The sequence below is a fragment of the Dendrobates tinctorius genome, unplaced genomic scaffold (assembly GCF_039654945.1).
Source record: "Dendrobates tinctorius isolate UK_male_01 unplaced genomic scaffold, ASM3965494v1 ptg000086l, whole genome shotgun sequence".
Classification (NCBI taxonomy): domain Eukaryota; kingdom Metazoa; phylum Chordata; class Amphibia; order Anura; family Dendrobatidae; genus Dendrobates; species Dendrobates tinctorius.
The window spans coordinates 65610238-65637908 of NW_027361754.1; the positions used below are offsets into that span (position 1 = coordinate 65610238).

Here is a 27671-nt window from a genome sequence, read left to right on the forward strand (position 1 = left end):
CCCCATATGCTGGCCCCATAAGATGCTCCATAGATTATGCCCCCATAAGATGCTCTATAGATTATGCTCCCATATGCTGCTGCAAAATAAAAAAAAAAAAAAAAATGACATACTCACCTCTCGTCGCTGGGGGCCAGGTGTCGGTGTCCTGAGCAGGCGGGGACACTGGAGCGCACCTCAGATATTCACCTGTACCCGGTCCATCGCTGCACCCGCTCTGTCTTCCGGGTCCTCTGTCAGTGACGTCCAGGCAGCACAGGGGGCGGCGCGCACTAACTACGACATATCGTGCCCTCTGCTGCCTGAACGTCACTGACAGAGGACGCGGAGGACAGAGCGGCGCGCAGTAAAGGACCGGGGACAGGTGAATATTGCATATACTTACCCCCTCCTGGCACGGTCTCTGCAGCCCCAGAATCTCCGGCAGCTCTTCCTTCCTTCACCGGTCACGTGGTACCGCTCATTAAAGTCATGAATATGAGCATATTTATGACTTTAATGAGCGGTACCACATGACCGATGAAGGAAGGCGTGGGAGAAGCAGGGGGGCTGCAGAGACTCGCGTATAAGCCGAGAGGGGGACTTTCAGCCCAAAAAAATGGGCTGAAAATCTCGGCTTACACGCGAGTATATACGGTAAATGACGAATTGGGCCGTTAGGACGTAGTAGCTGATAAAGAAGTTTTGCACAGCTTCATTCTCCCAGTGCCACTCGTACGAGTCACAGAAGGAGAAATTTGGTACAACTTTTGGCTGTTCGTACACCAAATGGAAAAAAGTGATAAGGGACATAACAAAATGGGAAAAGTTTCACCACATTGCATAAATGGGCCTGGCACCAACATTTGTGACAAGCATTGATAGACCAGATCTGCAGAGCACAATGCTTCTGTATATTGGATGGCAGCCATGCCATGCCAAGAGGGTATCATGCATTACTCCGAGTAATGAGAAGTGGACCCATTCCCAAAAATAGAAGTCATTTATACTGGAAGCTTCACTGTATACAGTAAATACAAGTGGAACGACAGCGTTCCCGTCTGGCTGATCTACAGGGGTAACCTGGTATCGTCACTGTACTGCAGGGTGGATCAGATACGTTGTGGCCCTACACATTGTTTCTGATCTCTCTAGGCCTTCAAGAGAAAGACTTTTTTTTAATATTACTGTGCTCCAATAGCCATAGCTGGTTAATTTTTTGGCATTCACCGTGCAGAATAAGTGAGATGACGACTTTATGCTATAGGTCAGTAATCACCATGATGGGTATGCAGCATAAAGCAATTAAAGGGAACCTGTCATGTCCCTAACTGCAGATATAGGGTTAATCTGCAGGTTAATAGAGTTACAATGCTCTCGGACCACCTTAATGAAAGCTACCAGGAGCCGCCTGCTTTCAGTTATGGAGGAGTGCCAGCGCGGCATCAGTCACCGATCACTACACTGTAGGCAGCGGCTGTAAGCGCTCTGATTGACAGCTCACGGTGCAGCACATCTCTGTACAGCGGGCTGTGATTATAGAAGCTGCTCATAGGCTACTGAGCCGTGACTGATGCTGCACTGCCGCATCTCTTTAACTGAAAGCCGGCGGCTCCCGGGAAGAAGAACGTGAATTCTCCTTGTTGTTCCTAAAGGAGTAAAATGATAAATGTTTAACAAAAACTCATATTGAAAAGGGAACGATGGGACTTACTAAAGATGACCTAAGTAGAATGAATTATTAAAGCTGACATGCTGCAGGCGGCCGCTGTTACCTTATCCATTGTAGTGTTAGCTCCCGGTTGTCATGTCTTCATCACAAGGCTCGTCCATAAGAAATAAATGGAGAGAGCGGACAGATCTCATTGTAGTCCATGTGTGGGGTTGAGAAGAAGGAAATGCAGGAAGGAGGCAAGACCAAGACATGCGGTGTGAGGAGAAGGTGGGCATCTGGAGGTCTTGTCTGGAAGTCAGTGGACAGCTAGTTCTGCTGTAAATCCAATACAAACCATGCTGCTGACCCGATCCACCTTGAATAGATAAGTCATTTAATTAAACCAATCCATAAAATAATCTCACAAAAAAGTTACCAGTATCACCAGGTCATCAACCCCCAGAATGCCCCTAACAGATGATTCAGTGGTTTCTCATTGGAATCGTGGTGCGAAAAGGGTCACTCTTTGTGGTCTCAATGAGGATCGGATATCATATTCCCAAAAGAATGAGAATTTAGTGTTCTGCTTTGATTTGTCAACACCCTTTAGGTGTAATTAGACACAGTCTGAAGGTACGACTTACCCTTAGAAGAGCCCCCTGGTACAAAAGGAATGGATCACCAGATTCCCAAAGGAATGGGTCAACAGAGTCCCCTAGGGATATATGTGAAGAGTCCCAAAAAGGTGGGTCAATAACTTCTCAAAGGGATTGGTGATCGTGGTACTAAAGGGAGCATGGTTGTCCTCCCTAGGTAACTGTTCTCATGGTACCAAAGAGATGAGTCATCATGTTCCTATGGGGATCTGCTATCGTGGTACCAAACAGATCGGTCATCGTGGTCCCAATGAGATCGATTATCCTGATACCAAAGTGATCTGTTCTCATGGTCCCAAGGGGATCTGTTCTCATGGTCCCAAGGGGATCTGTTCTCATGGTCCCAAGGGGATCTGTTCTCATACTCCCAAGGGGATCTGTTCTCATACTCCCAAGGGGATCTGTTCTCATACTCCCAAGGGGATCTGTTCTCATGGTCCCAAGGGGATCTGTTCTCATACTCCCAAGGGGATCTGTTCTCATACTCCCAAGGGGATCTGTTCTCATACTCCCAAGGGGATCTGTTCTCATGGTCCCAAGGGGATCTGTTCTCATGGTCCCAAGGGGATCTGTTCTCATACTCCCAAGGGGATCTGTTCTCATGGTCCCAAGGGGATCTGTCCTCATACTCCCAAGGGGACCTGTTCTTACTCCCAAGGGGATCTGTTCTCATGGTCCCAAGGGGATCTGTTCTTACTCCCAAGGGGATCTGTTCTCATGGTCCCAAGGGGATCTGTTCTCATGGTCCCAAGGGGATCTGTTCTCATGGTCCCAAGGGGATCTGTTCTCATGGTCCCATATTGATCAGTCGTTTGCAACCAGTTGGGTCGGTGCTGCCTTAAAGATGATAGTTGTCAGTGCCCAAAGTTCTGGGCAGCAGTGTCACCCGGTGATGTGCAGCGCCCCTCGGGTGAGAACTACACCTCCTCCTCACCCCCCACACATCCTTGTCCGGCTGCAGGATATCCCGACACAGAGACCCCACTCACACTCACCTGTGCCCACATCCACGTCCTTGCCCACACGCTGATAATCCCTACGCTGATCCTTGAGCGCCAGGTCCGCTCCTAGACCCGACCCGTCCTCTACACTGTCAGCAGCTCCGATCCCACAGGTCACACACAGGGGTCCGGGCCCGGGACAGATCCCCGGGGAGTCCTGCCCAGTGTGAGGGGATCTCCCTCCGCCTCCTCCTTCTGCTATCTACGAGCCGCCGGGGAGGGGGGGATCGTCGTCATGGTTACAGCTTCCAGGCGACCGTGTTCGCCACAAAATCCTTCCGTCCAGATAAAAAAAAAGTCAGTTAGGAACCAATATTGCTGTCTTGGTTGCTGGAGGGACGATGTTTTATGACGGACCGGATGTTGCATGCACGTGAGCGCTGAGTGAGCCTGGATAAGACGGCGGAAGCATGGGGAAGCCTCGGAGGTGATGAGTGTGTGATGTGCGGGGGGTTGTTATGTGCATGTCCCGCATAATAGAGGGTGACGTGACCTGTGACTGCGGACCCCATAGCTCTCATTTCCAGTGGAGCGGTTGCTTTACGATGTGAATACGCCTTCAGCCACTTGTAGGATTACTCCCATCTTCTCTACATGGATGTTGTCCTCGTAAAGACGAGCATTTGCAGACATTCTTGAGATATTACCACTTGTCTTATGTGTGCAGCCTGTTGCCATGGAGACCGACCACCGCTGCTGCCTAATTTGTAAGCACTGCTCTGGATTCGGAGACTGCAGCGCACTCCAGCCATCCTGGCCAGCTTCAAGACAGTGCTCACAAGGGTAGAAGCACTCCACCTGTTCTGCTGTCCGGTGGTCGGTCTCCAAGGCAACGAGCTGCAAACTAAAGTGTCATATCTCAAGGATGGCTGAAAGTTTCAATAGGCTGTAAATTACAAAAGAATTGTATTTACAAGCACGATCTGACCGCACCCAGCTGTGATGGTGGGAAGAACTCCTAAGGATGCAGCTTTTTGGCCTTAAGGGCTTGCATGTTTTGTTTTCCTTTTTCCTTTCCCAACATGTCTTCTGAGAGTAATAACTTCTTTATTTCCCATCAATTATTATGGATGGGATTAATTTTTGCTTGACAAGTTTGCAGATTTCCTGTCGGCTCATAACAGCTGATCTGATTTTGATCATCTATTCTGAGGATAAGTCATCGGGATTAGTGATGACATAGGTGGCGAAATAGGAAATATTTCTTTATCAACCTCAACAGAGAGAACTTCCCTTAAGGTCCACAGATGTACAGCGCTTTTTCAGATCCTATCAATAGAACTCAGCTACTTTACCGCAGACTTCCAAGACTAGATCCTATCTATGAACTCTCACATCTGGCTTCACCCTCACTCAAATGTCTGTTGTTGCTTTTTTTTTTTTTTGTTCCTGTACATGAAATAAAAACAGACTGATTTCCATCAGTGAGCTGGATCAGCTTGTCCTCAATATTTGGTCAGTGTAGATGTTTTTACCATAGTGATTTTCTCATATGCCAAAAAAAATAGGAAAAGCTTTGCAATTTCTTTTTTTATCTATTTCTATGTTAAAAATGGACAGCTTTTTCAATTATTTTTGCTGACGTGCACAATACACAAAAAACGCATTTATGAACAATAGAGATCAGCGGATCAATTCTCGGGATTCTAGTCCAGTGTCCAGGTTAGTCTTATGCAGTGACTAGATTGGAGGCCTGCGTATCTCTTGCCTTACATTGACTCCAGTGCTGATTTTGATTAGTCAGGGTTGCTGCGATGTAATCTGCGCATCACGTCACATGTCGTGCCAGCCATGTAAAAAAAAAAAAAAAATTCCACACCGGTGATGCCGGATTTGTGGTCTCCCGTCTAACCACCACATATCATTAACCTGGACGCTAGACTGGAGTCCTGCGAATTGATTCGCTCATCTGTTGTGAACAGCTCTTTATAGATTAGAATGGGTGCGTTTTCTATTCTTCAAAAGCCAAGCTAAGTTATGTATGTGAACAACAGACGTGTGAATTAGGTCTTTTTAGAGAGTAATCCATGATCTCAGCCAGGTAGGTTTGATTTTGAAATACTGCAGCGTTTCAGAGAAAAAGAGTTTAAAAGCCACCTGGACAGAACCACACAGGTGGCTCCAAGCTTCTTCCCACCCACTCCCCTTGAGTGACTGATCTTTACCTGAGTACATGTATAGTAACAGCCCTGGCAGATGTTGAGAACAAGCTAATGGGGACTCGGCTGTGTGACTATACTAGTCCCCTGCAGCTTTTAAAGTATATTTCTTTATCGCTTCATTAGGGACACAGGTAACCATGTATGCTGCTGTCGCTAGGAGGCTGATACTACGCATAAAAAGGAAAATAGCTCTTTCTCAGCAGTATACACCCACCGACTGACTGAAACAAAGCACCTCAGTTTAACCTTAGTTTCTGTAGGAGACAAACCTGTATCTGTTCCCTGATCCTCATTTTCCTTTTCAGGTTCCCTGTGTGGTTTTATTAATCTTTTTCTTTTGTCTTTCAGGTTCTTTTCTCTTAGGTTAATGGGGGTTATTTCTCACCCTGTTTTCCCGTACTTATGCGACAGAGAGAGCAGTGTGGTGTCACCTACATTGCCCACTCTTGGGCCCGCAAGGCAGGACCTAATCCCCTGTCGCCTTTATGGGTGCTTCATGGTGATTCCTGGTGGCCGGTCCTCGCCTTTTCCCCATCCCACCCTTTTCCTTGGAGAGGGCTGGGAGGAAGATGGAGGTCACCAAGCGGTGGCCTTCCCTGTTCTTGCAAGGGGTTAACGACTTCTGCACCATCTGGAGATGGTGCGGGAAGGAGGATCCCTGATTCCAGTGGCCCTCCTCCACCCGAGGGCTCCTGATACTGTCCTCATTGCTGCAGAGGGACCGAGACTCATCGCACAGGTATGCCTCCTTCCTTTCCCTCCGCAGCTGCAGGCGTCATTCCCGGGAACACTGCCCCTTCATCGCAACGGGACAGGCCGGCAGCCGTGGCCATTTTTCCCGTGGCCGGTGTCTCCCCCTCATTTTGCTGGCCTCACCCTTTCCCGGTTTGTCTATTGCCAATCACCGTCGCGCGTTTGAATCGCGCGCTCTTTCCATCCAATAGGAGGTAGTTTCTTTCTCCTCTTCTTCTCGGTCTGACCACGCCCTCCGCAGCATGCACTTTTTCGGCACGTTTTTCCGCTCCTATCACAGAGCTTCTCCTTCCTGGCTGTTCGCCCGTGGCATGTCAGCCAATCGGACCGGGACTTTCGTTTTCACCGGCCGGCAAATCTTCCTGCCTGTTCTCGCCCCTGGCGTGTCAACCTCTAGGATCCTCGCATTCTCGTTTACTGGCCGTCAGTCTACAGTGCATTGGACATGCGATGACACAGCCAGAGGCTAAATCAGCTTCTTCACACCTCCATATCCTGCACAGGGGGGACACAGTCATCCACAGTTTTTTCCTGCTGGTCGTTGCTGGCTCTGCTCTCTTTATCTTGGCTCCTCCACAGCATTATTCCAAGGCTTAACTTATGCCCAAACCTAGAGAGGCTTCTTTTTTCCCCTGTAAGCCAACTGTGATTCATTACGCCTGAGCCCTCTGCAAAAGAAAGTGGTCTTCAGGCCAGCCTTCCCCTTTCTGCCTGTCCTGCAGCCCTTCCACCATGTCTGCCCCACAGGAACACCATAACGCCCTACGGAGTGGGCTATTGCCATGTCTCAGTTGGTCTCCGACCTGACAAACGTATCATGTCCCTGGTCCAGGTCCTGGAATGTCTTCCACATTTGTCTACCGCCACCAGTGCTCCGAACGCCTTTCAAGGTGATCTGCGTGCACCTGACCACGACATTCACTGGTATAAATCGGGTACAAACCAAGGAAGCGGGCTCTTTCCAATTCTTCCTCCAGTTCTCTGTGTCCCTCTGCATCCTCGAGGATGCATTCCTCACCCCATGCCCCCTCCTCGGAGGCGGCTTTTGGGTTGGATGCGGATACCCAGTCTGAGTCCGATACGGATCATATCTCAAAAATGCAGGTTATGGTCACTAGCCTTATCTTGGCTATTACCCAAACCCTGCATCTAAAGGAGGACGAGGCACCTGCTCAGGAACATTTCATTTTCCGTTTCCTTCAAACGGGTAAAACGTCCTTTCCGGAATTTTCCCAATCACAGGGAATTTGAAGCGATTATGTGTAAACATTGGGAGCACCCTGAAAAGCGCTTCCCGGGAAGGAAGCAGCTAGATATTCTCTAGCCCTTTAGCCCAGACCTAGTTGTAGATGGACAGAGTCCCCTAATGTGAATCCGCCGATTTCTCACCTGTCTTCTAAGACAGTCTTGTTTTTACCGGATGGTGCATCTCTTAACCCCTTAAGCCCCAAGGGTGGTTTGCACGTTCATGAATAGGCCAATTTTTACAATTCTGACCACTGTCCCTTTATGAGGTAATAACTCTGAAACGCTTCCATGGATCCCGGTGATTCTGACATTGTTTTCTCGTGACATATTGTACTTCATGTTAGTGGTAAAATTTCATTCAAATAACTTGCGTTTATTTGTGAAAAAAGCAGAAATTTGGTGAAAATTTTGAAAATTTCGCAATTTTCCAAATTTGAATTTTTATGCCCTTAAATCACAGAGATACGGCACACCAAAAACTTAATAAGTAACATTTCCCACATGTTTACTTTACATCAGCACAATTTTGGAACCAAAATTTTTTTTTTTTAGGAAGTTATAAGGGTTAAAAATTGACCAGCGATTTCTCATTTTTACAACACCATTTTATTTTTACGGACCACATCACATTTGAAGCCACTTTGAGGGGTATATATGATAGAAAATACCCAAAAGTGACACCATTCTAAAAACTGCACCCCTTAAGGTGCTCAAAACCACATTCAAGAAGATTATTAACCCTTTAGGTGCGTCATAGGAATTTTTTGAATATTTAAAAAAAAAATGAACATTTAACTTCACAAAAAAAATACTTCAGGTTAAATTTTTTTTATTTTACCAATAGTAACAGGAGAAATTGTACTGCAAAATTTATTGTGCAATTTGTCCTGAGTACGCTGATATGTGGGGGGAACCACTGTTTCGGCGCATGGCTGAGCTCAGAAGGGAAGGAGCGCCGTTTGTCTTTTTTCAATGCAGAATTGGCTGGAATTCAGATCGGACGCCATGTCACGTTTGGAGAGCCCCTGATGTACCTAATCAGTGGAAACCCCCCACAAGTGACCCCATTTTGGAAACTAGACCCCCCCCCCAAGAAACTTATCTAGATATGTGTTGAGAACTTTGAATACACAAGGGCTTCACAGAACTTTATAACGTACAGCGGTACAAATAAAAAAAATCATATTTTTTCCACAAAAATGATCTTTTCACCCCCAATTTTTATTTTCCCAAGGGTAACAGGACCCTAAAAGTTACTGTGCAATTTGTCCTGAGTACGCTGATACCCCACATGTGGGGGTAAACCACTATTTGGGCACATGGCAGAGCTCAGAAGGGAAGCAGCGCCATTTGACATTTTTGGCTGGAATTGAGATCGGACACCATGTAGCGATTGGAAAACCCCTGCTGTAACAAAACAGTGGAAACCACCCACAAATGACACCATTTTGGAAACTAGACCCCCCCCAAGGAACTTATCTAGATGTGTGGTGAGCAATTTGACCCCTCCAGTGCTTCACAGAAGTTTATAATGCCCGGGCGTGAAATTAAAAAAATCGTATTTTTTTTCCGCAAACATGATCAATTAGTCCCCAATTTATTTTCCCAAGGGTAACAGGAGAAATTGGACCCCAAAAGTTGTTGTCCTATTTGTCCTGAGTATGTTGATACCCCATATGTGGGAGAAAACTACTGTATGGGCACACGTCGGGTCTCGGAAGGGAAGTAGTGACGTTTTGGAATGCAGACTTTGATGGAATCGTCTGCGGGTGTCGTGTGTTTGGAGAGCCCCTGATGTACCTAAACTATTGAAACTCCCCACAAGTGACCCCATTTTGGACACTAGACCCCCCACGGAACTTATCTAGATGTGTGGTGAGCACTTTGAACCCCCAAGTGCTTCACAGAAGTTTATAACGTCCGGGCGTGAAATAAAAAAAACATTTTTTTCCACAAAAATATTTTTGCCCCCAATTTTTTATTTTCCTAAGGGTAACAGGAGAAATTGGACCCCAAAAGTTGTTTTGCAATTTGTCCTGAGTAGGCTGATACCCCATATGTGGGGGTAAAACACTGTTTGGGCGCATGGCAGAGCTTGGAAGGGAAGGACCACCATTTGACTTTTTCAACTCAGAATTGTCTGGAATTGAGATCAGACGCCTTGTTGCATTTGGAGAGCACCTGATGTGCCCAAACAGTGGAAACCCCCAATTCTAACTCCAACCCTAACCCCAACACACCCCTAACCCTAATCTCAGCCCTGGCCCTGGCCCTAGCCCTACCCCTTACCCTAATGAGAAAATGGAAATAAATACATTTTCTTTTAAGTTTATTATTTTTCCCTTACTAAGGTGGTGATAACGGGGGTTTGATTTACTATTTATGGCGGTTTTTTATGTTTGGCAGCTGTCATAAGCTAAAAGACACTTTTTATTGTAAAAATAGTTTTTGCATCACCACATATTGAGAGCTATAATTTTTCCATATTTTGACCCACTGAGTCATGTGTGGTCTTATTGGTACCATTTTCGGGCACGTGACATTTTTGATCGCTTTTTATTCTGATTGTTCGGACGCAGAATTAACAAAAATCAGCGTTTCATGAATTTCTTTTGGGGGGGGTGCGTTTACACCGTTCCGCATGCGATAAAATTGATAAAGCGCTTTTATTCTTCCGGTCGGTATGGTTACAGCGATACCTCATTTAGGTCGTTTTTTATGTTTTGTCGGTTTTATGCAATGAAAACTATTTTATATAAAAAATAATTATTTTTGCATCGCTTTATTCTGCGAGCTATAACTTTTTTATTTTTTTCGCTGATGATGCTGTATGGTGGCTCGTTTTTTGCGGGACAAGATGACGTTTTCAGTGGTACCATGGATATTTATATGCGTCTTTTTGATTGCGCGTTATTGCACTTTTTGTTCGGCGGTATGATAATAAATCATTATTTTTTGCTTCTTTTTTATTTTTTAAGGGGTTCGCTAAAGGGGTTAACTAATGGGGCAGGTCGTTACGGACACGGCGATACCAAATATGTGTACTTTTTTGGAAATAAAAAAAACAAAAAAAAACAAATTTATTGGGGGAATATTTTTTTTTTTTTTTCTAATTTATTTGGCAATTTTTATTTTTTTTTAACTTTATTACATTGGGACATCACTGTCCTGTGACAGATCGTTGATCTGTCACATCACAGATCAGCGATCTGTCACAGGCAGTGCAGCAGGCTACCTCGTGCCTGCGCTTTGCAGGCACTGAGGAAGCCGGCCCCCGAAGGTCCCCGTCGCCATCTTGGATTCGGGGGCCTGCAGGGAAGGAGCCCTCCGCAGCAGCGCTGCACATTGCGCTGACGTGGGGGGCTTAGGGAAGCACGGAGGGAGCCCCCTCCCTGCCGATGCTTCCCTTTAACCCCCAGTACACCGCGATCGTGTTTGATCGCAGTGTGCAAGGGGTTAACGTGTCAGCACCGGTTCCGGCTCCCGTACATTTTTCCCCCCTCTTCCCTTGCTCCCGAGGGTCATCAAGAAGATCAGAGCAGAGGGAGTACCAGTGATCCTAGTCGCTCCAGATTGACCGCGCCGGAAATGGTACGCAGAACTAGTACAACTAGTCGCCGACGTTCCCTGGCGACTTCCAGATCGCATGGATATACTCTCACAGGGCCAGATTTACCACCAGAACTCCGGGGCCCTGTCTTTGACGGCATGGCCGTTGAATCCTGGATTTTAGCACAGGCTGGGTTCTCTCACGACGTGATTTCCACCATGATTAGTGCTAGGAAGCATGTGTCCATGTGCATCTATCACCGCACCTGGAAAACCTTTTCGTGGTGTAAGTCGATCACTTCTAGTGTTTTTCCATTCCGGCCATATTGGAATTCCTTCAATCTGTTTTAAAATCAGGCCTTGCGCTTAGCTCGCTCAAGGGCCAAATTTCGGCCTTGTCAGTGCTTTTCCGACGCAAAATTGCCACCAAACTTCAGGTCAAGACGTTCAATCAGAGAAGTTTCCCATGTGGCGCCTCCTTATAGAAGGCCATTGGAATCATGGGACCTTAACCTGATTCTCGGGGCCTTACAGGAGGCTCCTTTCGAACCGCCGCAGGACGTGTCACTGTCCGTCCTCTCTTGGAAGGTGGTCTTTCTAGTAGCAATTACGTCAAGCAGACAAGTTTTGAAATTGGCAGCTCTGTCCCGCCGTTCTACGTTCCTAAATTTTTCATCAGGAAAAGGTAGTTCTCAGGACGTCCCTGTCCTTCCTGCCCAAGGTCATCTCCTCTTCCATCTCAATGAGGGAATTGTTTTGCCTTTCCTTTTGTCCGGTGCCAGTCCATCACATTGAGAAGGCCTTCCACACCCTGGATGTGGTTAGGGCGCTGAGACGGTACATCTCGCGGACGGCTCCCTTCCGCAAGTCAGATGCCCTGTTCATGCTTCCAGAGGGGCATAGGAAGGGGCTAGCCAGGTAGATTCCCCTGGCGATTCAGTGGTCCTACTGTATTAAGAACGCGCCTGTCCCAGTGGGGATTAAGGCGCACTCTGCCTGGTTAGTGGGCGCCTCTTTGGCCATTCGGCACCAGGCCTCGGCAGAACAGGTCTGCAAGGCTGCGACTTGGTCCAGTCTGCACACTTTTTACAAAATATTACCAATTTCAATCTCAGGCCTGTCCGCAAGGTTGTGACTTGATTCAGCCTGCATACCTTTACAAACATTGCTTAATTAATTCTCAGGCCTCTGCGGATGCAGCCTGCAATCGGCAGTGCCTCACTGTTGACTCAGTGGTACATGGGGTATTAGCAGATGTATGCTCCCCACCCAGGGACTGCTTTAGGACGTCCCACTGTCTGTGTCCCCCAATGAGGCGTAGGAGAAATAAGGATTTTTGTCTACTCACCGTAAAATCCTTTTCTCCGAGCCGTTCATTGGGGGACACAGCACCCACCCTGTTTAGCCTTTTGGCTCACTGTAGCATTCTTAGGCTTTGACTTAGTTATGGTTATTATTGACTGTTTATGCTCCTACTGCTTTTTTCACCGAACTGGAGAAATCTCAGCCAGCGAGAGGGTGTATACTGCAGGGGAGGAGCTAACTTTTTTTCTGGTTTACTTACTGTCCTCCTAGTGGCCAGCAGCATAACACCCACACTCTCTGTGTCCCCCAATGATCGGCTCGGAGAAAAGGATTTTACGGTGAGTACACAAAAATCCCTATTCTTGGTACTCACCGTAAAATATCTTTATTGGAGCCTTAATTAGGGGACAAAGCACCCTCTATTGCGCCTATGTGCCTTTCTTGTTGGGTTGGTACATTTGTTGAGTTTTGGTTGCTTCTCCTACTGATTTAAAACACAAACTGAGGTTACTTTGTGCCTGTCGGTGGGTGTATACTGCTGAGGAGGAGCTATTTTCCTTTTTTTTGCCATGTCAGCCTCCTAGCGACAGCAGCATACACCCATAGTTACCTGTGTCCACAATGAAGGCTCCAAGAAAGATTTTACGGTGAGTACCAAAAACCCTCTTTATCGCTAAAATGCCGCAGAATTTCAGAGTCAAACATACCAGGCTGAGTTCTTGCTGTCAGCGTCTGATACATGGTGCCCGCAGATTGGGCGGCACGTATTAGCTGTCAGGTTACTTTTAAATAGCGAACAGAAAGGGTTTGTTCACGCAATATAATCCTCAGATTCAGGTAACTTTCTTCCATTTTTCATGCATTTCAGCATTAATTGGTTTTAGCCCAAATTACTATATGGACGCCTTAACCGAAAATATCCGGTTCTTATAGGAACCTAAGACCTAGGACGGAAAAAGCAATTGAAGATGTGTACGACGAATCACTGTCTAAAGCAGACGTCCCGTCATCTAAAGAGGTGATTGGCGCAAGAATAACGCAGATTTTCTTTTACAGTTGGAAGTATTGAACGGTTTTGCTCCATCTGCGCTACTCGATTTTTAAATGACTCCTGCAAAACAGCTGCTATTTCCCGAGGGGAGCTGTGGGTTCATGTATACTGCAGTAGTGCTGCCCTGTAATAAGAGTTGCGCTGATCTTCTAGGTCAGGATCTGCTCTTCCCTGGCTAATAAAGGGGCATCCATATGTCCTAGTGGGACCTACAGATCCCAATGGGGACCCCTCCTTTGAGAGTTTCCTTTTAGAAATTGCTGCAATGGGGGAAACAGTAATAAAACACCAAGCACTGAACTATTAATTCCCCTGCCCTTTCAGCACTGTGGTTCGCCTGCTGATGTTTGGGTCTAGAGTGGAGCAAATTTTTCAAAAATCGGTTGCGATTGTGATCGGCGCCGAACATCATTGGAGTCAATGGAAGTAGAAATGAATGAATATGTTCGGAACCGATCATCAAAAATAAATTCGGCACGGATAGGGTACCATTCGCTCTAACTCTACTCGGGTCCTCCCTGCTGGCCATTGCTTATTTGGCTGCCATGATGACATCCCGTCAGGGGCTGCTCCAGCCAATCTCATTGGTGACTGATCTTGAAAAATCCCTTTAGATATTTGCAAGCTAAAACATAATCTGTACACTGTTTATTTTTCTACTTAAAGGGATGGCCTAACTATTGTCTCTTTTTACAGTTGTCCTCGAATTACTATAATGATGAAATTGATAGATACCACGAGGAGAAGTTTCAGGTAAAGCTATTTACACGTCAGAGTTCCATATAGACATAACACTATAAATCTGCCCAGGCTACGTCTTTCCCATTTATTTTATTCCATCTGTGTTGTTGCTGACCTCTTACCAATTCTCAGTTGACCACATTTTGTTTTCTTACAATTCTTCCCAGAACCTGATAGAAAAAGGAGTGAAATTTGACAGCGATGAAGAGCAGTATGACAGTGAGGTATGGAAACCGCTGTGCACTTGAAGATATAATCATATCACTTTGTGGTTCTTAAAACTCCAGAGTTTTCTTTTATACTTTTTGCAGGATGAGGTTATGCCTCTTGATATTGAGGATGATGACGACGGTGAAGGAGATGAGGATGACGAAGATGATCACATATCCATGGACAGTGATATAGAAGATCGTGACAAAGATGGTGAGCAAGCATGGTCAAATCCCTACCATAAAGGGGTTTAGTGATCATACTGTCATCTCTTCTTGAGCATGGGGGGATAGAGCAAAGAGGAACGCTTCTTTTTTTTTTTTTTACCAACTTTGTAGTCCATTTATTCTAGAGATTGGAGGTGGCACCAGGAATTGTCTCCACTATATGCCATCCTTTACTTTTTTAGCTTATACCTTTTGTATGGAGTAATATACTATGCTATACTTTTGGGGGTATACTGGCCTGACAGAGGTTAAAAGGACACTCTTGGCTTTCATCAGGTGAGAAGAAGCTACTTATATATTTAGCATGTGCAGCATATTGGGAATGTCTATTGTGATGGGATCAGGGCCTAAAAAATGCATGTCCCGTAAATACAGAAGACGCTCATTATACCATTCTGATCTTGAGTGAGAATGACAGATTCGTACAATTTTATTTCACTTTTCCTGAGAGCTGGTCTACCTCCATTTGGGGTGAGTTATTTTGCAGTGAGTACTTTGGTCCAAGAATTGAGAAGAGTTACCTCTGGCCCTTGTGAACTGTGTGCATGTGATGGGATCAGTGTATGAGTGTGAATATAGTGGTACTCAGACTTGGAAGAATTTCAGTGTTGCGGTATCTTGAGTGACAATTAGTGATGAGTGAACGTGGTCGGATAAGGTGTTATCCCATGCTCTGGTGCTAACCGAGTGACTTTGGCGTGCTCGAAAAATATGTTCGAGTCCCCGTGGCTGCATGTTTTGCGGCTTTTTGACAGCAGCAACACATGAAGGGATTGTCTGTTGGTTAGGCAGTCTCTGCTTGTATTGCAGCTGTCTAACAGCATGAGACATGCAGCCACGGGGACTCGAACATATTTTTCGAGCACACCGAAGTCATTTGGTTAACACCTGCGCATGCTCGCTCACTGTTGACAATACCAACGTCTGGTGATTTACTGAGATCAGGGCTTCACTGTGATTTTTTGGAATGCTGTGTCCATTTAATACACTGACATAATCATGTTTTGTTTTTTTTTCTTCAGGTCTTCCAGATGAAATGGCGTGGGGACTAAGGAAGAAGCTATATTATGACACAGACTACAAAGAACAAAAGAAAAGTAAGGACGGTTTCATGAACTTACATTTGTTGTAGGCTACGTGCACACATCTGTGCACGGCTCTTTTTATTTCTCGGACGGTACAGGGACCCATAGAGTTTCATTGATCCATACACACATCCATTTTAAAAGCAGATCAGTGTGTCTGGTCCGTGAGACTTGGAGCAGGTCCTATTCTCATCCATGTTGTGGATCAAACTCAGCCATTGAAGTGTTTGGATTATTCTTCTAAAACGGATGAAACATGGAAACTACTTAGTATTCCATCCGTGTTTCATTGATCCATTGATGAAAGTGAATGGATAAATAAAAGTTCAGACATTTCACCTGCTTCAGTATTGAAAAACGGATGTAACATGAAGGCAAGACGCTAGAGAAAAAGAGATTTTTGTGTGTACTCGCCGTAAAATCCTTTTCTCCAAGCCAATCATTGGGGGACACAGATCGTGGTATGCTGCTTGCCACTAGGAGGACACTAAGTGAACACAGAAAACAGTTAACTCCTCCTCTGCAGTATACACCCTCTCGCTGGCTGAGATTTCCCCAGTTCGGTGAAAAAGTAGTAGGAGCATTAAACAAATAATAACAAAACCTAAGAATGCTACAGTGAGGCCAATAGGCTAAACAGGGTGGGTGCTGTGTCCCCCAATGATTGGCTCGGAGAAAAGGATTTTACGGTGAGTACACAAAAATCCCTATTTCTCCTACGCCTCATTGCGGGACACAGACCATGGGACGTCCTAAAGCAGTCCCTGGGTGGGGAGCAATCCAACTGCTAATACCCCATGTACCACTGATATAACACTGTGGTACTGCCGATTGTAGGATGCGTCTGCCAAGAGCTGCATCCGCAGAGGCCTGAGAATGAATTCGGTAATGTTTTATAAAAGTATGCAGACTGGACCAAGTCGCAGCCTTGCAGACCTGTTCTGCCATCGCCTGGTGCCGAATGGCCCAAGAGGCGCCCACTGATCGGGTAGAGTGCGCCTTAATCCCTGCTGGGACGGGTGTGTCCCTGGCACGGTAGGATTCCTGAATAGCCAAGTGAATCCACCTGGCTGGCATGGTTTTTGAAGCGACTATACCCTTCCTATGCCCCTCTGGAATTACGAACAGGGCATCTGACTTGCGGAAGGGAGCCGTCTGCGAGATGTACCGTCTCAGAGCCCTAACCACATCCAGGGTGTGGAGGGCCTTCTCAATGCGATGGACTGGTGCCAGACAGAAGGAAGGCAAAACAATTTCCACATTGAGATGAAGGGAAGACACGACTTTGGGCAGGAAAGACGGAGATGTCCTGAGAACTGCCTTGTCCTGATGAAAATTCAGGAACGGAGGACGGCAGGACAGGGCCGCCAATTCTGAGACTCGTCTGATTGACGTAATTGCCACTAGAAAGACCACCTTCCAAGAGAGAACAGTTAGTGGTACGTCCTGCAGTGGTTCGAAAGGAGCCTCCTGTAAGGCTCCGAGAACCACGTTAAGGTCCCATGATTCCAATGGCCTTTTATAGGGAGGCGCCACATGGGGAAACTCCCTGAATGAACGTCTTCACCTGAAATTTGGTGGCAATTTTTCGTTGGAATAGAACTGACAAGGCTGAAATTTGGCCCTTGAGCGAGCTAAGCGCGAAGCCTGACTTTAATCCGGATTGTAGGAATTCCAATATGGAAGGAATGAAAAACACCACGAGAAGAAGGTTTTCCAGGTGCGGTGATAAATGTGCATGGACATGGGCTTCCTAGCACTAATCATGGTGTAGATCACATCGTGAGAAAAACCAACCTGTGCTAAAATCCAGGATTCAACGGCCACGCCGTCAAAGACAGGGCCCCGGAGTTCTGGTGGCAAATCGGGCCCTGTGAGAGTAGATCCATGCGATCTGGAAGCCGCCAGGGAACGTCGGCGATTAGTTGTACTAGTTCTGCGTACCATGCCCAGCGCTGCCAATCTGGCGCGACTAGGATCACTGGTACTCCCTCTGCTCTGATTTTCTTAATGACCCTCAGGAGCAAGGGAAGAGGGGGGAAAAATGTACGGGAGCCAGAACCGGTGCCACGGCAGAACTAGGGCGTCCGCTCTGATGGCACATGGATCTCGCGAATTGAGGAACCTTGTTGTTTCGTCTTGAGGCCATGAGATCCACATCCGGAGTCCCCCAGCTATGGCAAATCTGCTGAAAGACTTCCGGATGAAGAGACCACTCTCCTGAGGCAAGGCCTTGGCGACTGAGAAAATCTGCCGCCCAATTGTCTACCCCCGGGATGTGGATTGCTGAGATGGGCGAATGGTTGGTCTCGGCCCAATGGAGGATGTGACTCACTTCATGCATGGCCATCCTGCTCCGAGTACCCCCCTGACGGTTGATATACACCTCAGCCGTGGCATTGTCGGATTGGATCTTGATGGGGTGACCTGCGAGGAGATGGTGGAAACTCAGTAGGGCTAATCTGATCGCTCGTATCTCCAAGATGTCGATGGAGAGATATGACTCTTGAATTGACCAACGACCCTGTGCCGTGTGGTGACGAAAAACCGCACCCTAGCCCAGAAGACTGGCGTCGGTGGTCACCACCGACCATCGTACTGGGAGAAAGGACTTGCCTTGATTTAAGAGGGGATTTCAGTGTCCACCACTTGAGGGCTTGTCTGACCCACAGGGACAGAAGGAACCGACGGTCCAGGGAGAACGGGTTCTTGTCCCAAGTTAACAGCAACGCATATTGTAAAGGGCGGAGATGGAACTGTGCGAATGGGACAGCTTCCATCACTGAGACCATCCTTCTGAGAACTCTCATGCTGAAACGAATGGCGTGAGAAACTGGTCGGGAAAGAGTCCGTGCTGCCTGTTGTAAGGCTCGGGCCTTTTCTGGAGGGAGAATGACCAACCTGCGGGAAGTGTCCAAGATCATTCCCAAAAAGGAAATCTGCTGGGCCGGTGTTGGGGAAGACTTTTCGTAGTTTATCTTCCAACCCAGGCAAGAAAGTGTATTTACTGTGATATCCACGGATTCCTCGCAGGCTGGAAGTGACGGACCCTTGATCAGCAGGTCGTCCAGATATGGCAGTACCACCACTCCCCGAGCATGAAGAATGGCCTTGACAGCCGCCATGACCTTGGTAAAGACCCTGGGGGCGGTGGCGAGTCCGAAGGGCAAGGCAACGAACTGGAAGTGTTTCTTGCGAATCGCAAAATGCAGGAACTGCTGGTGGGATGGGCAAATCGGGATGTGAAGGTAAGCATCTTTGATATCGATGGATGCTAGGAACTCTCCTTTTTCCATGGAGGCGACAACTGATCGGAGGGATTCCATTCGGAATCACCGTACCTTGACAAACTGATTTAACAGCTTGAGGTCCAGTATGGGCCGCATCGTTCCGTCCTTCTTTGGCACCACAAAAAGGTTTGAATAAAATCCCCTGAACCTTTCGTCTTGAGGGACTGGAATGATGATTCCGTTCCTTTGCAGCGCATGAACGGCCCGAAGGAAGGCTGTTGTCTTTGTCCTGGGAGGAGAGGACCGGAAAGAACGTGTCGGGGGGGAGAAAATTCTATTTTGTATCCGGAGGACACCAGCTCCCTGACCCACTCGTCGTGGACAACCGCGAGCCAGGTGTGACTGAATGAAAGTAGACGACCGCCTACTTTGTCGGTGTCCGTCGGATACCGCAACAAGTCATTGTGTAGAGGATCTATGGGATCTGGCTACCCTACATCCAGATGCCCTTGGCCTGGGCTTCCAAGAACGGTTAGGTCTGTATGAGACCTGGGAACCTCAGTCTCCACGCGAGGACCGACCTGATCTGGAAGAGATTGTTGTGGAGGACCAACTGGAATTGTTGCGAATAGGTCGAAAACGAGTCGGCCGTTGATTCCGAAACGGCCGGACAGCCTTTTGTTGGGGAAGGAATTTACTTTTCCCCCCGGTAGTGTCAGAAATGAACTGGTCCAGTTTGTCTCCAAACAGGCGACTAGTTTTGATAGGGCAGAGAAGTCAGCGATCTTTTGGAGGTGGAATCTGCCCGCCAATCGTGTAGCCAAAGGGCTCTTCTATTGGAGACAGCATTAGCGACTGCCTGAGCAGCGCAATTAGCGGCATCTAAAGAAGCGTCCACTACAAAGTCTCCTGTGTGAATTATCTGCCTGGCGACACTGGTTGCCTCCGGAGGAAGATTGCTACCTTGGAAGGCAGTAATTAAGACTTCTGCCCAAGCGGCCATTGCCTTAGCCACCCAAGTCGCCGCGAAAGATGGAAAAAGTGCCGCTCCTGAACCTTCAAAAATTGAGCAAGCGAGGTAGTAAATTTGACGAGCGGAGGGGTTTCTGACTGAAGAGCCCTCAGAAACGGATAGGTTTTAGAAGCAAGATGCGATACAGGAGGGTCCACTGAAGGAGACTGTAACCCATTCCTTCATTAGATTTGGAGCAAAGGGGTATTTCGCCTCGATAGGCTTTTGCCCTGTGAACCGTTTATGTGGCCGGTCCCTATGTTTTTGGACAATGTCCTTAAACTTCGGATGGCTGGCAAATACCTTGCATACAGGTTTAGTCTTCTTAAAGGAGATAACGTGTTCCGGAGCGGGAATATTTTTTCTCGTCCAATGTCAGAATCTTGTTGACTGACTCTATAAGAGAATCAAGCGACTCTTGGTCATTTGGGGAATTCTGAGGGACTGACGTGTCAGATTCTAATTCAGAGTCGTGCTCGCTGCGAATATTTAGGAGAGGGAGAGCTAGAGGCAGAACTCGCCGATGCTGAAGTGCGAGCGTGACTAGGAGACGCGTCATGGGTCCACTTTCTAGAGACCTGACCATCCCTTGAAGGAGTACGGCCCCTGCTGGGGGACGGTTCCCGGTCGTCGCCAGAGCCCTCCTCGGGCAGTAAAGATGCGTCCTGACTTAGAGGATTCCCGGAGGGAGTCTATAGCCTTGGTCAGTGACTCCAAAGACACTGACAGGGACGCAGCCCAGGGGGACTAAACGCAGGTAGCACCGTCGCAGCGGCGGATGGCATTTGAGCACAAGCCGGGTCGCAATCCGTGCATAACGGATTAGTCTGGGCACTGGGCAAGGCAGGCTTGCAAGTGGTACAAGCTGTAAAGAACGTAGTGTGCTTCTTAGTAGCCCTTTTAGCTTCCTTAGATTGAGACACAGCGCCCCTGAAAGTGTTACAGAGCCTGGGCTGCAGCCGCAGGGAATGTGCAGAGAAGGGGTTAATCTTTGCTCTGAGGGCAGATGCAGCTTACCCACGGTCCTGACACTGTGTCCCCGGTAGGAATAGCGGTGTAGCGTCATAGGTGCTGTCCGTCCGTGCGTGCACCCCCGTAACAGTCACAGAGCCTGAGGTGAAATGGACATGGCCCCCCGAGACTAGCAGGGCACGTCTCGTACAGAGCGAGAAGCGCCAAAGACGTGGGTAGGGGCGCTAACGCTGGGCGGCGCTATGGAAATTGCGGCCTATTAGGCCGAAAAGCCAGGGACTAAATTTTTGGGCCTACCCGCGGCGAGCACCGGGTGAAAGGGGGAGCGGGGGGTCTCAACAGGGTGCCGGTGTACCGCTGCTGAGACTAGGTCAGCGCTTCTCCCAGGGACCAGGACCTGACCCCATACCTCCAATTTGGTGCTCATGCAGGCTGCGCTGTCCAGGAGCCTTCAGATCTCATCCTCCCAGGCGATGTAGCAGAGCCGGAGGAGTTCTTAAAGGGGTATACCTCAGTCAATCCTCCCGATGGGCAGGGGGATGGAGAGGCTATGGGGCTGATTCAGGGCATCCGAAAGCGTTCCTAAAGTCTTCTCCGTGCTCTTGCCCTCGTATCCGTGTGGGGAGATCGGGATCGTAGAGGAACCGTCGCCCAGAAGAATCAGGTGTGCCCCAGTCGTCGCAGGAAAGGTACAGGGAGGTATACTCCGCGTTCTCGCCTGTTGTTGGTTCGGGGGAGATCGGACCGTAGAAAGAATCCGTCACCCCCTTCACTCCGTTAGTTAAAAAATAAAAATTTACAGAAAATACAAAAGATAAAATAAAAACGTTGGGGTCAGACCCAAGTGCCTCCTGCAGGCACTAAGAAAGAACTGGAGACATCTCAGCCAGCGAGAGGGTGTATACTGCAGGGGAGGAGTTAACTTTTTTCTGTGTTTACTTAGTGTCCTCCTAGCAAGCAGCATAACACCACGGTCTGTGTCCCCCAATGAGGCGTAGGAGAAAGTCTGTTTCTCAAGGATGTAACCATCACCATTATCAGGTACTCGCCCTCCCTTGCTATTCTCCTGCGTTCTTGGTTCTGTGACTAAAGCTCAGTGACCGGCTAGAACGGTGATATTTTATGTACTTTTACACAATTTGGTGACCACTTTATTGAAAGTGGACATCCCCTTTTAAAGATTGAATGAAAAAAAACAAATATGTAACTTTTAAAACTTTAAAAAAGTACACGATTGCATATTTTATCTAAACTTTGGAAAAAGCTCTTGGGGCTTTGTGTGGATTTGGAGATGTGGTTAAAAAATAATTACATTTCTCTTGAAATGAAAGTACAAAATCTAAAATTAGATATCTAATTTGTGACATTTTTTAACAGAAGTAAAAAAAACTAAAGAAGAGCTGGAAGCTGAGGCTGAAGATGAGGAGGAGGAAGCACAGAATATTCAGAGGCGTTTAGCAAAGACTCTCAATGAAGAAGATTATGGGTTGGATTTCATCCAGGTAAGATTATATTGGTTTTTATTAATTTCTATTATAACCAGAGGTCGGTAGATGTTTCTGCTGTATGCTACTTTGTCTGTGCCAAGTGATGGATTTGTGATGTCCGTTCGGTGTATATGCCAAATTATTCATAGGGTCCGGTTCACCTGACAAATGGCAAAAAAGTGTTCTTGTGACATATTGAGCTGGTATGCATTGGGTATTCCTTTCTTTCTTTCATCTGGATGGAAGAGTATTCTATTGCATTATTCCATACAGAGACATTCAGTTAAATGGAATCTGTCACCCCATTTTACGACTATGAGCTGCCGGCACAGACATCAGGGGCTTATCTACAGTATTCTGTAATGCTGTAGATAAGCCCCCGATGTAACCTGAAAGAGAAGAAAAAGGAGCTAGATTATATTCAATGGGGGGCGGTCCGGTCTTGGTCCGATGGGTGTTGCGGTCCGGCGCCTCCCATCTTCTAACGGTGACGTCCTCTTCTTTGCTGCCTGTTGTGGTGCAGGCGCACTGCTCTGCCCTATTGAGGGCAGAGCAGAATACTGCAGTGCGCAGGCACCGGACCTCTCCCAGCGCCTGCGCACTGCAGGACTCTGCTCTGCCCTCAACAGGGCAGAGCAGTGTGCCTTCCCTGGAGCCACGACAGGCAGCAAAGAGGACGTCACCGTTAGAAGATGGGAGGCGCCGGACCAGACGGCGACATCCATCGGACCAGACCGAATGCCAGGGTGTATAATCTAACTCTTTTTTCTTATCTTTCAGGTTACATCGGGGGTTATCTACAGCATTACAGAATGCTGTAGATAAGCCCCTGATGTCGGTGTCGGCAGCTCATAGTCAAAAATGGGGTGACAGATTCCTTTTAAAAAAATTGGTATACGTCAGCATTAGGAACACTACCCAATGTGTATACCTCTGACAAAACAGAGGGAGTTACGTACATTGTTTCTTCATAGGAATTTGCAGAAAAGCCTAGCGAAGAAACGCCTGCTGAGCAGAAAATTGTAAAAGACTTGAATAAGATGTCTGATAAAGAGAAGAGGAAATTATTGAAGAAGGAATCGCCTGAATTGATGGAGCTGGTTCAAGATCTTAAGCAAAAAGTAACGTGACTTCTCACTGCTCTCATGTTCAATACTGGCCTCATAAATGCTCTGGTACAGAATGGTGGCTCAGTGATTAGCACTGCAGCATTGCAGCGCTGGAGTCCAGGATTCAAATCCTGCCAAGAACATCAGCAAGGAGGTTGTATGTTCTCCCCGTGTTTGCGTGGGTTTCCTCCGGGTTCTCCGGTTTCCTCCCACACTCCAAAGACATACTAACAGGGAATATAGATTGTGAGCTCCAATGGGGCAGCAATGATAATATCTGTAAAGTGTTGCAGAATATGATGGCGATAGATAGAGGCCGCAGCATACACCCATGGTTTCCTATGTCCCCCAGTGAAGCGATAGAGAAACTCTATGCCTGCCCTTTAAGTTCTTCCATCTGGAGAATTATTTTTAATAATTCTCCCCTATAAATTACCTACTAGCTGGGTGAAAGAATCTGTAGCTTTAATAATCCAGGCTTCTTTTTAGTCTAACTTTTTTTCTTTTCTTTGTGTGTCTTTCAGTTAGCTGAAGTGAAAAATAAATTGCAGCCATTGATCCAAATGATAACAGATGGAATTATCCCTAAAGGAAAGGTAATGAATGTTGCTGCAAGACGGCTGTTAACATTTTCTCAGTGATTCCTACCTCTAATAATTATAATAAGCTCTTTGGTTGCAAGGATTGTTTGAAATGGCTCTTAAAGGTGCATGCTAGGTCAGGCTGTGGTCTGAAAAAACACAGCTCCCAAGACCTGTGTCTCAATCGACAGGGGCACTGTAACGTAAGCACACATACTGGTGAGCTGCCAGAGAAGAGCTGTAATAGAAGAAATCTTCTCCTCAGCTGACCGCACATGGAGGCTTGAGGCTGACCAATTTGGCCCAAATTGTTCTTAAAATATCTGTCGCATGGTAGTGAACACACATCGCATGTAGTCTCCATAGTCCAGAAACTTTTGCGTGCGAGCATTGAAAGATTACTTCTCCATTCTATGGGTTGCATTGGCCATGATTGGGGGCGAGACTCAGTGACTGACTCACCACCAATAGTTTCATTAAATGATTTTTGGTTGTGCTTTACAGGGCAGCGACTACCTACAGACCAAATACCAGCTGTACTTAAAGTAAGTATCACCAGGAAGTTTTGCTCTTATTTCTCTGGACCTCATTCTTTGTATAATTATTCTGCTCTCTCCTCTTTTATGTATTTATTAGTTATTGCACAAACATTAGTTACTACCTGCTGCTGAAAGCAAAAAGAATACCAATCACCGGCCACCCCGTGATCGAGAGACTGGTCACGTACAGGAACGTGAGTCATTTTTTCTGTTCCGGATCACAATAGTCTTTGCCGTCGTCAGTCTTCTTGCCTAAAATATTTCTTCTCTTTATTTTAGCTGATAAATGACCTGCTTGTTGTAGATGAAAGGATATCTCCAGAAATTCGCCTGCTGCTCTCTGAAGATTTTCAGAAAAACCTTTCTGATGGGAAGATTAGTACCAGTCAGCCTAAACCTCATAAAAAAGTGGCTACCAAGGTAAGTGGATGTAAATGAAGCTCATGATCAGGTGCGTCTTCCGAAAGCTACAAAATACATTATTCTTTATTGTGTGAATTGGTAATTTCACCGTATACAACCAATGCAGGGAGAATATTGGCTGTGTATGGCATTGCAAGCCAGAATGAAATCTAGCAGAATGCAATAATTGGCATCTTCAACACCCAGGGCACAAATATGTTCACGTGCATGCCCTAATCAAACATCCACTGTTATAGAATATTAGCCGTATTACATCTTGATAAGTTTCTCTGCAGTAGAAACTATTTCAAAGAATCGACTTCTATCATCAGTGGGGGACATTAAAAATCAAATTGACTTTGTGACATACGCAGTTATTTCTGTTTCACTTATGGGCTGTGATTCTGTATCCAGACAGCAGCTGGATATCAGTCTTAGGAAACCCTGATGATCCCATCTTTTGACCCTTCAGTGATCAAACTTGGCATATTTTGTGGATATGCCATAAAGGTTGTCATGAAAAAAACCTTTTAAAGCCAATCTAAAGAGCCTAATGTAGCCCAGACCTAACATTTATAGGTGGACTGATGGTTTACAGGTGGAAGAGCGGAAAAAAACATGGTGAATTTTGGGGCTTGGTATAATTCATACATAACAGGGGTCCTTTATAGTGAGATACACTTTTCAAAGTTAACTTCCTTGGATAATGGAAGTGGTTTCACTATTAGGACACCCTTCGTTAATACCTACTTGTGGACCTTTAAGACAAAATGGGCAATCCCACTATTGTAAGTCTCTGATCCAACACATGGTATAGGATTACAATGACATTAGGACACCATGATACATTATAGATCATGGCATAAAGTGGATGAATGTATTATTCTTTTTGAAATACAGCGCCCCATACCCGAGCCTGATGACGATAGTGGTATGGATGAAGACGATGCTCTCAAATACTACAGAATGATGGAGAACAGATTGATGCAAAAGCGGAAACCTGTGGAGGAGCAGACGACGTACGTAGTCTTACTGACCATGAGATAATGTGGATTTCTTGAAAGTTTCCCAATTCATCCCTAATACTGTAAATTTGTTCTTGTTTTTTATAGTGAGGTGGCCTCATCTGAAGAAACTGATCCCAATGCCAAGAGAGCCATCACTTATCAGGTAACGTGCCAGTTCTGCCAACTAGAAGATAACAATTACCCCTCCAAAAAAAAGTTTTTCTAGTAATAGAAATCTCATAAGCAGCAACAAAGAGGCATGATCTTTATAGACCCCAATGATTTTAGGAATCTGTGGTCCTTCAGCATCAATGTGATCATGACCAATCTGGAAATCATCCACCTATAGCAAAGCAGATCCAAGAAATGTCCCCATAGAAAACTTTATTCATCCTTTTCTCTCTGTTATAGTGGTATGTTAGGAATAAAGGAAGGGGGAAGACACTCATGCTTGACATTGGTCTCTTTGTCATTCCAGATTGCTAAGAATAAAGGGCTTACACCAAAAAGAAGGAAGATTGACCGTAACCCAAGGGTTAAGCACAGGGAGAAGTTCAGGCGTGCCAAGATCCGCAGAAAGGGCCAGGTATGTATCTGTATTCTGCTGCATTTATTAGAACCAGCAGGCGTTGTTGGTGAGTGACTAACTGGAAAATTTAGATCTGGTCGGTAACCTGTTCACAGTGCGGACATAGGCCAGTGTAGAGCCGGATCATCACACGACAGACATTAATGGCATCTAATAAGCCCTATGGATTTTTAATAGAGTTCGACGGATTACAGCAAGGTTTCCATTGTTTTAACAAGAAGAATAGTCACATTGTAGAAGGATCAACTTTATTCTCATTTGCACAAGGAAAGACTAGAAGCAATGGGATGAAACTGAATGGGAGGAGACACAGATTAGATATTAGAAAAAACTTTTTGACAGAGTGATCAATGAGTGGAACAGGCTGCCACGAGAAGTGGTGAGTTCTCCTTCAATCAGAGGCTGGACAGACTTCTGACTGGGATAATTTAGCGAATCCTGCTTTGAGCAGGGGGTTGGACCAGATGGCCCAGGAGGTCCCTTCCAACTCTACGATTCTATGATTCTTTCCCTCAAACATCTTGGAAACTGCCTCCTACCTGCCTGTATCCGCGGTTCTTTTGATTAGCTGTCCTGGCGCAACGATGATGCTAATTAAAACGAGCCATGGATTCCAGGAGGTAACTTTTTTGTTTCTTGATTAAAATAAGGATTTGTTACTTTCTTCTAATGTGTAAAATGGTTTGTTCTGAATTTTGATCCAGTTGATCGACACTGAGGATCAAGAGGTAAAAACTTGCTTTAGAACAGACTGGATTATGAATTATGACCTATACCCCATTTCCTTTTATCCCTCCTCACCCCTCGGATGATGGACATGTGCTTTTTTCTTTTAACCAAATTATGGTTGTGATGAAATGGCAAAGAACAGCCCTTCACTGTTTCCTTCTGACTTTTGTCTGCGTTAACAGGTACGTGAGGTGCGCAAGGAAGAAGCCCGATACTCAGGGGAGGTCTCTGGTATCCGTGCTGGGGTTAAGAAGAGCATCAAGCTTAAATAAAGTTGGAGACTGTATTTATATTTGTAACCATGTAGATTTTCCAAAAGCCATTGTGATTTTTATTTTCCACACGTTCTGTTAAAAGTTCACAGTAACAAGGCTTGATTTTTCATTGCTGGAA

At 46.4% G+C, this 27671-nt stretch overlaps 2 protein-coding genes across 3 annotated transcripts in view; one reads left to right on the forward strand and one right to left on the reverse strand.

The window, feature by feature from the left end:
• CCDC30 (coiled-coil domain containing 30) overlaps positions 1-3550 on the reverse strand; it is a 72358-nt gene extending 68808 nt beyond the window's left edge. Inside the window, exons 1-2 of the mRNA XM_073585511.1 lie at positions 3285-3550; positions 1755-2009 (exon numbers count right to left, since the gene is read on the reverse strand). Coding sequence (XP_073441612.1) covers positions 1755-1763 — 9 coding nt within the window. The 5' untranslated portion in view covers positions 1764-2009; positions 3285-3550. The remainder of the gene's footprint in view (positions 1-1754; positions 2010-3284) is intronic.
• A 14-nt stretch (positions 3551-3564) lies between these two features.
• Positions 3565-27671, forward strand: UTP3 (UTP3 small subunit processome component). Of its 2 annotated transcripts, none has more exons than XM_073585516.1 (16): positions 3565-3717; positions 13241-13325; positions 14055-14111; positions 14267-14323; positions 14411-14522; positions 15559-15633; positions 22213-22337; positions 23297-23443; positions 23956-24027; positions 24517-24557; positions 24649-24745; positions 24831-24971; positions 25854-25972; positions 26066-26123; positions 26439-26546; positions 27461-27671. In XM_073585516.1, the coding sequence occupies exons 1-16, from the start codon at positions 3701-3703 to the stop codon at positions 27548-27550; spliced, it is 1401 nt and encodes a 466-aa protein (XP_073441617.1). In that variant the 5' UTR covers positions 3565-3700; the 3' UTR covers positions 27551-27671. The 2 variants fall into 2 exon arrangements, with proteins under 2 accessions (XP_073441617.1, XP_073441616.1); XM_073585515.1 differs by lacking the exon at positions 3565-3717 and adding an exon at positions 3726-3837.